The 12,347-nt window shown below is 41.2% G+C and overlaps 1 protein-coding gene across 7 annotated transcripts in view; it reads left to right on the top strand.

Moving 5' to 3' along the window:
• The window catches only part of invs (inversin), a 301,666-nt gene that overhangs the window by 126,991 nt on the left and 162,328 nt on the right, over positions 1-12,347 (top strand). For all 7 annotated transcript variants that reach the window (XR_007249558.2, XM_059655375.1, XM_059655369.1 and 4 more), the window contains 3 exons: positions 1,366-1,533; positions 7,434-7,614; positions 11,268-11,377. Coding sequence is in view for 6 of the 7 variants with exons in the window: in XM_059655375.1 (XP_059511358.1) it covers positions 1,366-1,533; positions 7,434-7,614; positions 11,268-11,377 (459 nt within the window). In the remaining variant the exon portion in view is untranslated. The remainder of the gene's footprint in view (positions 1-1,365; positions 1,534-7,433; positions 7,615-11,267; positions 11,378-12,347) is intronic.

Raw genomic sequence — 12,347 nt, 5'->3', positions numbered from 1 at the left:
TTAATAAGAATCTGCAAATCATTGTTTAAAAATCTGAAATTTGTGGCCCTGTTGAGATAACAGAGCCAAAATGCTCAAGCTGTGTCACAAAGGTAATTTTCTGCTCCATTGCAAAACTCATTTCACATGAAAAGAACAATGTTCTCTAATGTGGCTAGGTTCACCTTTCAGAACAGAATCATGGATCCAAGAATTCTTAAATAGACTGCAACAATGCAATTAAATTTGATGTATGTAGTTTGGAATCACAGACAAGGAAAATATTTAAACCTGTAAAACATATTTATCATGTTGATATCCCAAATTATGGAAAGTATAATTTTGCCAGAATTAAATTTAAAATAATATAGTCCATCACATAATGTAATTTGGTAGTTCAGAATATTATGCCTCTAACCACGCGCAGTAAACAATAATTATGCACGCTGATCATTTTTATTTATTTCTTGTAGCAGGTTATTTGCATTCAGAGCCGCTATAGTGATGCAAATATACTGACATAAAACTAATCAGTGGTCTGATTTCATTTAAATATACTCAAGTGCAATGGGAATATAATCAAAACAATTATTCTCTCTCACCCACACTTGCTACCCTTCTGCCTCACCTACTTAATTGTCACCCCCTCACCTATGCATTTGTAGCACTACCCCCAACGCTCTCATATCTGATACCTCAGTTCTCACCCATCTGCTATCCTATTCTATTACCAGTTGGCTAGCACACATACCTGCTGTCCCAACCCCTCACTCACCTCACCCAGAATCCCCAGAATGTGCAGTACTGCTTTAAGAAGGGCGACGTGGTTTGTCATCCAGTGCTGATGCTGCACTGCATTGCAAGGCTTCTGGCATAGTTACAGTGTATTTCTCAAGAAGCCCAAATTGAAACATCAGACCAGAAACTTGGACCTCTGGGCATGGTATGTTTAAAAGAAGCAGAATTGCAATCTGACTTCACTCAAAGATTTGGCCCCAATATTTCAAATGTTGTATTTTTTCTAACCTTTTTCTCCTTGCTTCCTTCTTATCCACCTAATGAATTACATTTTTTCTGTTAACCAACACGCAGGGCTCTATAATATCATTTTTTTTTGTCAATGAAAGGTGCATTATGGTTCATCTGGAATTATTTATTTTTAAAATTTTACCTTTCTCACTTGTTCAAAAGTACCTCGTCTTTGTTCAATATTTTAATATGACAGAAGAGCTAAGACTGACAATTTACTGTAGAGCCTTGACCCACCTCTGTTATAATAGAACACTAATATAGACAGTTTAATTTTGTTGAATGACGAAGACCCAATGACTTGGTATCAATAGTAATCTTAATTGCCTTATTTTTAATTATTTTAAATTTTTCTAGCAAACAGCATTACATTGGAGTGCCTACTACAACCATCCAGAACATGTTAAACTGCTGATAAAACATGATTCCAATATAGGCATTCCTGACATTGAAGGCAAAATCCCACTCCATTGGGCTGCCAGTAACAAAGACACTACAGCCATTCACACTGTGAAATGCATTCTGGTAAGCATGTTGACAAAAACTCTATTGCATTGACTGAAGACAATAGAAATTACATTGGTGTGGGAGTAGAGTGAATAGGAGTATCTTTGCTGTATTATTGTTGCATCATAACTTCAGTCTATTAATAATTCACTGTTGTTTTATGCTTTAAAAATTAATTAACCAGTAAATTGAATTAAGCAATTGGAATACCAGGGAAGGGGGCTTTTTGTTCAATTCAAAATTAAACAATTATTAAAGTGAATTGAGTGGCTTTGTATTATCCGTAGACGGTAGATCAATCTTCAGAGGATTAGCTTTAATTTTGTTCATCTCTATCCTCCTACTGATTCTGTTGGAAAAGGAGCTTAATAGCAATTACATTGTGCTGTTTAAAGCATCTTGAGCTAGGTTGGAGTCTGGACCCAGCCTCATCTCAAACCAAGAACATTGCCAGAAATTGGTCCTTGGACTTCACCTGTACCTTTAGGAAGGGTTGCACAGGCAATTCACTGCACAAGAGAAATCATCTCACTGCATTCCACCTTACAGATAAATTCAAGAGAATGGGAGTTGCTTGCTGGATTTGACATCAGGGAGTTTGAGGAAGGACAACAGTGTGTACTATAAAGCCAAGGGTCCGCTTTTGCTCTTCTTAGCTCCACAGGAAGACTTTTAAAAACTAAAAGAAAAATCACCTGCACCCAGACGATAAGCAAATGGGGAGGTGATGCCCTCGTGGTATTACCACTAAACTGTTAATCCAGAGACCCAGATAATGTTCTAGGCACCTGGGTTCGAATCCCATCACAGTAGATGGTGGAATTTGAATTCGGTTTCAAAAAAAACTGGAATTAAGAGTCCAGTGATGACCATAAACCTATAGTTGATTATCAGAAAAATCCATCTGGTTCACTAAAGCCATTTTGGGAAGGAAACTGCTATCCCTACCAGTGTTTCCAGACCCACAGCAATGTAGTTGACTGTCAATTGCTCTCTGAAATGACATAGCAAGCCATTCAGTTATACCATTCACTACAAAGTATCAAATAAATGAAACTGAACGGATCGCCCGGTATTGACCTCAGCACTAGAAAAGACAACTGCAGAAACAGTCCTTTCATCACTAGAAAGTCCTCCTCACTGATAGCTGGGGGCTAGTGCCAAAATTTGGAGAGCTGTTTTACAGACTAGTCAAGCAACAGCCTGATATAGTCATACTCAAAGGAATCATACCTTACAGACAATGTCCCAGATGCCACCATCACCATCTCTGGATATGTCCTGTCTCACCGGAAGGACAGACCCAGCAGAGGTGAAGGCATACTGGTGTGCAGTTAGGAGGGAATTGCCCTTGGAGTCCTCAACATTGACTTTGGACCCCATGAAGTCTCGTAGTTCCGTGTTAAACATGGCCAAGAGCACAAAATGTATTGTGGGTGGGGCATTTCAATGCCCACCACCAAGAATGGTACTGCACCAGTACTACTGATTGAGCTGGTCAGATCCTAAAGGACAAAGCTGCTAGACTGGGTCTGCTGCAGGTGGTGAACAAACCAACAAGAGGGAAAAACATACTTGATCTCATCCTTACCAATCTGCCAGTTGAAAATGCATCTGTCCATGATAATATTGGTCAGAGTGACCACTGCACAGTCCTTGTGGAGATGAAGTCCCTCCTTCACATTGAGAATAATTCTAACACCAGTGGGCATGCATTTAAGGTTAGTGGGGGAAATTTCAAAGGAGAGGTGAGAGTCATGTTTTTTACGCAGAGAATGTTAGGAGTCTGAAAATCATTGCCGGGGCGGTAGTAGAGGCAGATACAATAGGGGTATTTAAGGGATGTTTAGATAAACACACAAATATGCAGAGAACGGAGGCATATGGATCAATAGCCAGAACAATTAATTTCGGTTGACATCATGTTCATTGGGCTGAAGGGCCCATTCCTGTGCTGTACAGTTCAGTGTTCTATATTAATAACTTCCATTGTGTTGTGTGACACTATCACCGTGATAAATGAGACAGACTTTGAATAGATCTAGCAACTCAAGACTGGACATCCGTGAGGCACTGTGGGTCATCAGCAGCAACAGAATTGTACTCCAGCACAATCTGTAGCCCAGCATATTCCCCCTCTCAACCAATATCATGAAGCCAGGGAATCAAGGATAAGGCAGTGTGGAGCTGGAGTGACACAGCAAACCAAGCCAGAGGAGCGGTGGAGCTGGGGAAGACCATCACAGCTACCTTCCCCAGCCCCACCCTTCTCTATCTATTTATCCCTGAACTCCCTACCACATCCCCCATTTCGGAAGAAGGGTCCCGACCCGAAACATCAGCATTACTGCTGCTCTGATGCTGTCTGGCCTGCTGTGTTCCTCTAGCTCCACACTGTGTTATCTCTGACTCCAATACTAGCAATTCTTACTATCTCTAAGCCAAGAAATCAACCCTGGTTCAATGGAGAGTGCAGGCGTGCATGCCAAGAGAAACACCAGACATACCTGAAGGTGAGGTATCAACGTGGTGAAGCCACTACTTGCATGCTAAACAGCAAGTGATAGACAGAGCTAAGCGATCCCACAACCAACAGATCAGATCTAAGCCCTGCAGTCCTGCCACATCCAGTCGTGAATGGTGGTGGATGATTAAACAACTCACTGGAGGAGGAGACCACACAAAATATCCCCATCCTCAACGATAGAAGAGCCCAGGACATCAGTACAAAAGATAAGGCTGAAACTTTTGCAACAATCTTCAGCCAGAAGTTCCAAGTGGATGATCCATCTCAGCCTCCTCCAGTGGTCCCCAGCATCATAGATACCTCTTCAGCCAATTTGATTCACTCTACTACAGCAAGAAGCAGTTGAAGGCACTGGATACTGAAAAGGCTACGGACCCCGACAATATTCCAGTAATAGTACTGAAGACTTGTGCTGCAGAACTTGCTACTCCCCTAGCCAAGCTGTTCCAGTACAGTTCCAACAGTAACACCTACCTGATAATGTGGAAAATTGCCCAGGTACCTCCTGAACGTTTAAAAAAAAGGACAAATCTAACCTGACCAATTACTGCCCCATCAGTCTACTGTCAATCCTGAGTGAGGTGGATGGAAGGTATTATCAACAGTGCTATCAAGCAGCACCTACTCAGCAACAACCTGCTCAGTGACGCCCAGTTTGGATTCTGCCAGGGCCACTCAGCCCTTGATCCCAATATGGCCTTGTTTGAAACATGGCAAAAAAGAGCTGAATGCCAGAGGTGTGGTGAGAGTGACATCCCTTGACATCAAGACTGCATTCGACCAAGTATGGCATCAAGGAGCCCTAGCAAAACTGGAATCAATGCGTGTCAGGGGACAAACTCTCCGGTGGGTGTACCTGACATATAGAATGATGGTTGTGAAGAGGTCAGCCATCTTAGCTCCAGGACATCTCTGCAGGAGTTCCTCAGCATAGTATCCTAGGCCCAACCATCTTCAGCTGCTTCATCAATGACCTTCCCTCCATATGAAGGTCAAAAGTAGGGTCATTCACCGACTATTGCATATTCACAACTTCTCAGACACTCAGTCAGTCCATGTCCAAGTGCAACATGACCTGGACAATATCGAGGTGTGGGCTGACAAGTGGCAAGTAATATTTGTGCCACACAAATGCCAGGCTAGGACCATCACCAATAAAAGCCAATCTAACCATCATCTTTTAATATTCAATGGTGTTTCTCTCACTGAATCCCCCACTATCAACATCCTGGGAGTAACCATTGATCAGAAACTCAGTCTGGACTCACCACATAAACATAGTGGCTATAAGAGCAGGTCAGAAGCTAGGAATACTGCAACGAGTAACTCACTTCCTAACTCCCCAAAGCCTGTCTACCATCTGGAAGGCACAAGTCAGAGGTGTGATGGAATACTCCCCACTTGCCTGGATGAGTGCAGCACCAACAACACTCAAGAAGCTTGACACCATCCAGAACAAAGCAGCCCATTTGATTGGTACTGCACCCACTGCCTCCACCACTGACACTCAGTAGCAGCGGTATATACATCTACAAGATGCACTGCAGAGATTCACTGAAGATCCTCAGTTAGTACCTTCCAAACCCACAGCCACTTCCATTTAGAAGAACAATGGCATGGTTCATGAGAACACCACCACCTTCAAGTTTCCCTCTGAGATGCTCACCATCCTGGCTTTGAAATATCCCACTGTTCTTTCGCTGTCACTGGGCCAAAGTCCTGAAATTCCTGCCCTACTGCCATTTTGCATCAACCCACAGCAGGTGGACTGCTGCAGGTTAAGAAGGCAACTCATCACCACCTTCTCAAGGACAACTAGGGATGGACAATAAATGCTGGCCAGCCAGCAAACCCATATCACATAAAATGAATAAACAAAAAAAAGTTAGCCAGAATTTGTTTTCTTGGACCTTAAAACAGTCATAAAACCATAATCCTGTGACCTTTCTTTTAACCTGGACCTAATGGGTACTCTTCTCTACAGAAAGTGTTTTACAACTCACCATTATTCAACAGAACATAATTTTCTTTCTCACTTGCTTGATAACTCTCTCTTATTACCCTTCTGCTGTAACTGTTGAATCCCCTAACATTCTTGCTTTCCCAGTCTGCCACATTTCTCTTTTTGCATCTGAGTCTGTAGTGCCACGGACCTAACTGTGGCATTACTGTCCATAGAAACAGTCACGTTTTACCTGTAATTGCTACTGAATACAATTTGGAGAGGATCTTGATTAGATAGGCCAATGGGCTGAGGGGTGGCAGATTGAGTTTAATTTTGATTAGTATGAGGTGCTGCATTTTGGTAAGGCAAATCAGGGCAGGATCTGAACACTTAATGGTCACATCCTGGGGAGTGTTGCTAAACAAAGACAGTTTGGAATAAAGCTTCATAGTTCCTTGAAAGTGGAGTTGCAGGTAGACAGGATAGTGAAGAAGGCATTTAATATGAGAGGTAATAGGAACTTGCAGATGCTGGAGAATCTGAGATAACAAGGTGTAGAGCTGGATGAACGCAGCAGGCCAAGCAGCATCATAGGAGCAGGAAGGCTGACGTTTCAGGCCTAGACCCCCCTCTGATGAAGGGTCTAGGCCCAAAAAATCAGCCTTCATGCTCCTATGATGCTGCTTGGCCTGCTGCGTTTATCCAGCTCTACACCTTGTTATCAAGGCATTTGATATGCTTGCCTTTGTGGGTCAGCGCATTGAGTATCGGAGTTGGGAGGTCATGTTGCAGTTGTACAGGAGATTGATTAGACCACTTTTGGAATACTGTGTTCAATTCTATTCTCCCTGTGTAGGAATTGTGAAATTTGAAAGAGTTCAGAAAAGATTTGAAAGGCTGTTGCCAGGGTTGGAGTGTTTGACCTACAGGGAGAAGCTGAATAGTTTAGGGTTATTTTCCCTGGAGTGTCGGAGGCTGAGGGGTGACCTTATAGAGTTACATAAAATCATGATAGGCATGGATAGAGTGAATAGCCAAGGTCTTTGCCCCAGGTAGGGGAGCCTAAAGTTAGAGGGCATAGGTTTATGGTGAGAGGGGAAATGACTTGAAAAGTACCTATGGGGCAACCTTTGCACGTACAAGCTGATGCATGTATGGAATGAGCTGGCAGAGGAAGTGATGAAGCCTGGTACAATTAGAAGGCATCTGGTATGAGAGGAAGAGTGTGGAGAGAAATGGGCCAAATGCTGGCAAATGGAACTAGATTAATTTAGAATGTCTGGTTGGCGTAGATGAGTTAGACCAAACAGTCTGTTTCCATGCTGTAAATTTCTGTCACTCCATGGCCGCTAGATGTGCTTCCTAAAATGTGCTAATTAAAGGTTTACTAATTTTAAGAATATTATCGGTACATATTATAACATTCTTATTTTTTCCACTTGACAGGAAGCTGCTCCTACTGAATCATTATTGAACTGGCAGGACTATGAAGGACGAACGCCACTTCATTTTGCTGTTGCTGATGGAAATGATGCTGTGGTTGATGTATTGACCTTGTATGAAGGATGCAATATAACATCTTATGATAATTTATTTCGAACTCCTCTACACTGGGCAGCATTATTGGGTAATTAGGCTTAAAATTGCACTTAGGACACTTCTGACAATCATATTATGATTATGTATCCAACAGTTCTTGGACAGCTCATGCATAATTTACATAAATTTACTTGAACATGGTTTTAAATTCTGGGCTAACTGATATTGTAATCTCAGAAACTGGTGTTTCTGATTATGGTGCAATATTCATGGCTGATTCTAAATTTGACTTGGCGCACATTCCTACCAACAAGGTGAGGACATGAATTCTCTTAGCTAGTTGCCCAAATGGATGATCCCTCTAGATTTTATTTCCAGTGGACGTAAAACATTTTTGAGTATAATTCCTTTTTCTCTTTCGGCAGTTTACACCTTACAATTCACCAAGATTTCACCAAACTGTGAGTGGCTCGCTTATTTCAATGTGTGGTACCTTCCAGATTGTTGTGTAGACAGAACGAGAATCTAGACTGACTCTTGGTTAACTTCAGAACTGATCCCCAATCATTCACATTGACCACCCCAACTCTTTCTTCTGATTATGTCCCTTTGTAATCCCCTGACTCCCCAACCACCCTACCAATTAGCCTCCATAACTCACCAACTAGTCATCTGACCCTCGGATTACCCCAGCACGACCCCCCTAACCTGACCTGATCTGCTAGTATCCATAACTTCCACAAAGTAGAAATTGCTGGAGAAACTCAGCAGATCTGACAGCATCTGTGGAGACAAAACAGAGTCAACAGTTTGGGTCCAGTGACCCTTCATCAGAAGCTAGTTCCAAACCAATCATCCAGCCTGCCTACTCACCTTTTTATTTTAACCTCCTGCCATTTTATCCACTCAACCCACTAACCTCACCCAAATACCCATTTAGTTAATCACCCATTCCCACATTCACTAATGTTCGCGCTGCACTTTCAAACTTATCATACAGCAGTTAGTGCTATAAAAAAAGGTCAGAAGAGGAAGCAACCTGTCTTCACTCAACTCTACAGTGCTGTGATAGAGCTCTCGAAGACACACACTACATTTTGCATATCCAGGAAAGACAAACACATTGATAATGGGGAGAAGGTTCATCGTGGTTCATTTTTCAAGCAGAACAGTAATCTGATGATTATTATCCTCCATAACTCACCAACTAGTCATCTGACCTTCAGATGAGGCAATGTTTTCATCCCTTCTTGTCACTGCAGACATTGGAATCTCTCACAAGTAGAACATGCTAAACAGCCCATTGTCACCATTCTCTGACCATATCAAGAAAGCCTTTGCTCAACCTCGATGTGTTTCTGTAAGAATTTCAGATGGTATCTCCAACCAGTTGCCATCTGAGTTTTCATTTTACTATACATTAGCCATTTTAGCTGTCTCGTGTAGGTGTCTTGTCATATGAATGAACTTTACATGCTTCCACCTGACTCATCCAAACCCTCGTGAAGGGCTTCAGCAAAGAGCCCTAACTGTGATTGAGGCTGATCTCTCCTCCAGAGAGCTCAGTTATAGCTTCCTGTGGACCTCTCTGAAACCCTTCATATTCACCTCAAACCTTGTTTGAAGTTTAAGCATAGGTTCATATGAACTGTAAGGGAGAACTAGTTGAATGAAGTGTCCAACCTTCACTTTGACCTCGGTCTCCAGTGAAAAAGGATAGAAAGGATAACAATTCCCTCAATCTTTATCGGCCATTGCCCTTTTCTCTAAAGAACAAATTTTCATCTCCCACAATCCACCAATATTGATGTGATTCAACAGTGCAGATGACATTGAATCCACATCTTCAAGATCCTCTCCTGACCTGTGCAGACCAAAAGATTACTAAATCACATGTCCATCATTTAAAAAGAGGTATCATTAACAGATGTATTAAAGGGAGCTACAGTTAACAGGTAAGCACACAAACCATGCTGTGGTCACCCCCTCTTGAATCTTTTTATCATTTTTAGTATGTTTCATCTTAGCTTATCATCATATTTGACATTACAAGTAAGAGTTACTGCAAAATCTTATTTCTGCAATTAACAAAGTTTGGTTATATCCATGAAGGAAATCCTTCATTCATGAAATTCTCAGTGGGTTTCTTCTTCAAGCACCTGCATTTAATTTCCTTCATGACGTTGTTATTTTGTGACCAAATAATTAACGTGTATTGACAAATTCCGATTAGAATGAATGGTTCTGACCTTTATCTCTCTTTGCATACTCCACCATCCAACAACAGTTTCTACTCCTTTCTTGGTGTGTGTTTTTGGTGACTTGTGCTGATGGATGGTTCTAGGGAAGCCAGTACACTCCTGAATTGTATCTAATAACTGTTCTTTGTATGCAAACATAAATGCTAGTTATTGATAAACTGTTGAATTTTAGGGAACATTATATTTGAGCCTGTTCCTGTTCTTTCCCCAATTTGTTTACAGCAGAGGAGCAAAAAAGCAAGATAAGTTTATTTCTCGCTCCATTCTTCCCAATCGTGAGACAGGCAAGACAATTGGCTGAGAATAGACTTTAAAGAGATCTATTATTCATGACTAAGTCATTATATTTTTTTTCCAAAAAGACATCAAAGCAGTTCTTGTCCAATGTTAGTTTCACATGTAAAAATGTTGACAATTACAATGCTTAGGTAGTTGCATCCAATATATATTAACTAGTTACTGTGTCGTACTTTTTGCAACAAAATTCATTTAAAAGATGCATAATGTTTCATTGAACGTAGAACCGTACGGCACGGTATAGGCCCCTCAGCCCATGATGTTGTGCTGACCTGTTATCCTACTCTAAGATCAAACTACTGTGCATACCCTACATTTTACTATCATCCACGTGCCTATCCAAGAGCTGCTTGAATTTTCCCAATGTATCTCACTCCACTACCATCGCCGGCAGTGCATTCCACACACCCACCACACTCTGCATAAAGAACCTATCTCTGACATCTCCCCATACCTTCCTCCAACCACCTTAAAAGTATGCCCCCTCGTAATAGTCATTTCCACCCTGGGAAAAAGTCTGTGGCTATCCACTCTCTCTCTGCCTCTCATCATATACACCTTTATCAAGTCACCTCCCATCCTACTTCGCTCCAATGAAAAAAGCCCTAGCTCACTTAACCTTTTCCTCTTAAGACCTGCCCTCCAGCAGGTGTGGTCTAATCAAGGTTTTACAGAGTTGCAGCATAACCTCGCGGTTGCTAAACTCAATTTCGCTGCCAATGAAAGGTAAAACACCATATGCCTTCTTAACAATCCTATCAACTTGGGTAGCAACTTTGTTTTGAATTTAGTTCAGTTTTGAATTATGTAAGTTGAATATTTGAAATAAAAAATACTGTTTGTCTTTACATATCTCTATCATGAAATCACAATGTTATTACAGTGCAGAAGGAGGCTGTTTAACCTGTCTCATCTGCACTGGATCTCTATCGGAGAAATTTATGTTTTGTCGCTCCCCGACTTTCTTCCACAGCCCTCCACATCTTTCCTTTTCAGATAACAATCTAATTCCCTTTGTGAATACGTCAATTTAACCTTGAATGAACCAGAATGTAGCCAGATGTTTTTGCTTTATACTCAATATGAGTAACTTCGATAACCTAGAAGCGTTACATTTCTGCTTGACTGCACATTTACTTCCAGGTGTTTGTATTTTAAACATATATTTCATACCTGTGTTAAGGTCATGCTCAAATTGGACACCTTCTACTGGAAAGGAACAAGTCTGGCACTATTCCATCAGACAGCCAAGGAGCCACGCCACTGCATTATGCTGCTCAAAGCAATTTTGCTGTAAGTATTGTTCAAGAAAAAGTCTAAAGAAAAAGACATCTCTTGCAGTTTTGAATTGTGCAGAATGAGTATTTTGTGTCAATATTAAAGGATCAGGTAAAATTTTCTATAAGTACCATTTATTTCTTCATTGTTAAATGATGTTACTCCCCCACTAATTTTGTTGAGGTCAGCACCAGAGGTCAACAATGGACAAATATCAGCATCTGGATTGAAATCAGAGAGCTTTGGTTTTTGACTATGCTAGCTTAGATACCTTCAAGGTAAAATTGGACAAGCACTTTGACGTGAAATAGATTGCCTAATTCAAATATTAGGAAACAGAAAAGTGAACTAGTTTGATCTCCATTCATTTATGGCCTTGAATGTTGAATGTTTCTTTACTTTTTTTGCTGTTTCATTGTAAATAAATTATTTGACATTAGAAGTTCCTACTCTTACCTGCAGCACCCTAGATTTAAATCATTCTTTATGGTTAGGACCAAAGTGAAGTTTACTTTAAGTGTATGAGAACAATATGTAATATTCATTTGACATATGTTCTGCTAATCTACCCATATAACATTGTTGTTGATTAGGAGGGCAAAAACAGCAGATACGTGGGAGCACCACCGCCTACAAATTCCCTTGCAACCCACACATCATCCTGCCTTGGAACTATATTTCTGTTCCTGTCACTGAGTCACAATCCTGGGACGCTCACCATACCAGCAGAGCCTGTTGCCCAAGAAGGTGGCTCACCATGACTGTCACGAGGGCAACTAGGGATAGGCTATAATTACTGGTCAGGCCAGTGATGGCCACGTCTAGTAAATGAATGATTAAATTTTTTAAAAGTGGTGTTCTGTAGTGACTGGACATGTTTAAGTCCTGTTCAATTCCTGTTGTCCACCTTTATGATTCCCATTATACAGTCTTGTTTGGAGTAGTTCATGGAGTATGTATTTGGCCCATTTATCTTCAATATCCA

The sequence above is a fragment of the Stegostoma tigrinum genome, chromosome 2, assembly GCF_030684315.1.
Source record: "Stegostoma tigrinum isolate sSteTig4 chromosome 2, sSteTig4.hap1, whole genome shotgun sequence".
Taxonomy (NCBI): domain Eukaryota; kingdom Metazoa; phylum Chordata; class Chondrichthyes; order Orectolobiformes; family Stegostomatidae; genus Stegostoma; species Stegostoma tigrinum.
The sequence above is the reverse complement of the archived record's forward strand: the minus strand, read 5'-3'. Positions and strand labels throughout refer to the sequence as shown.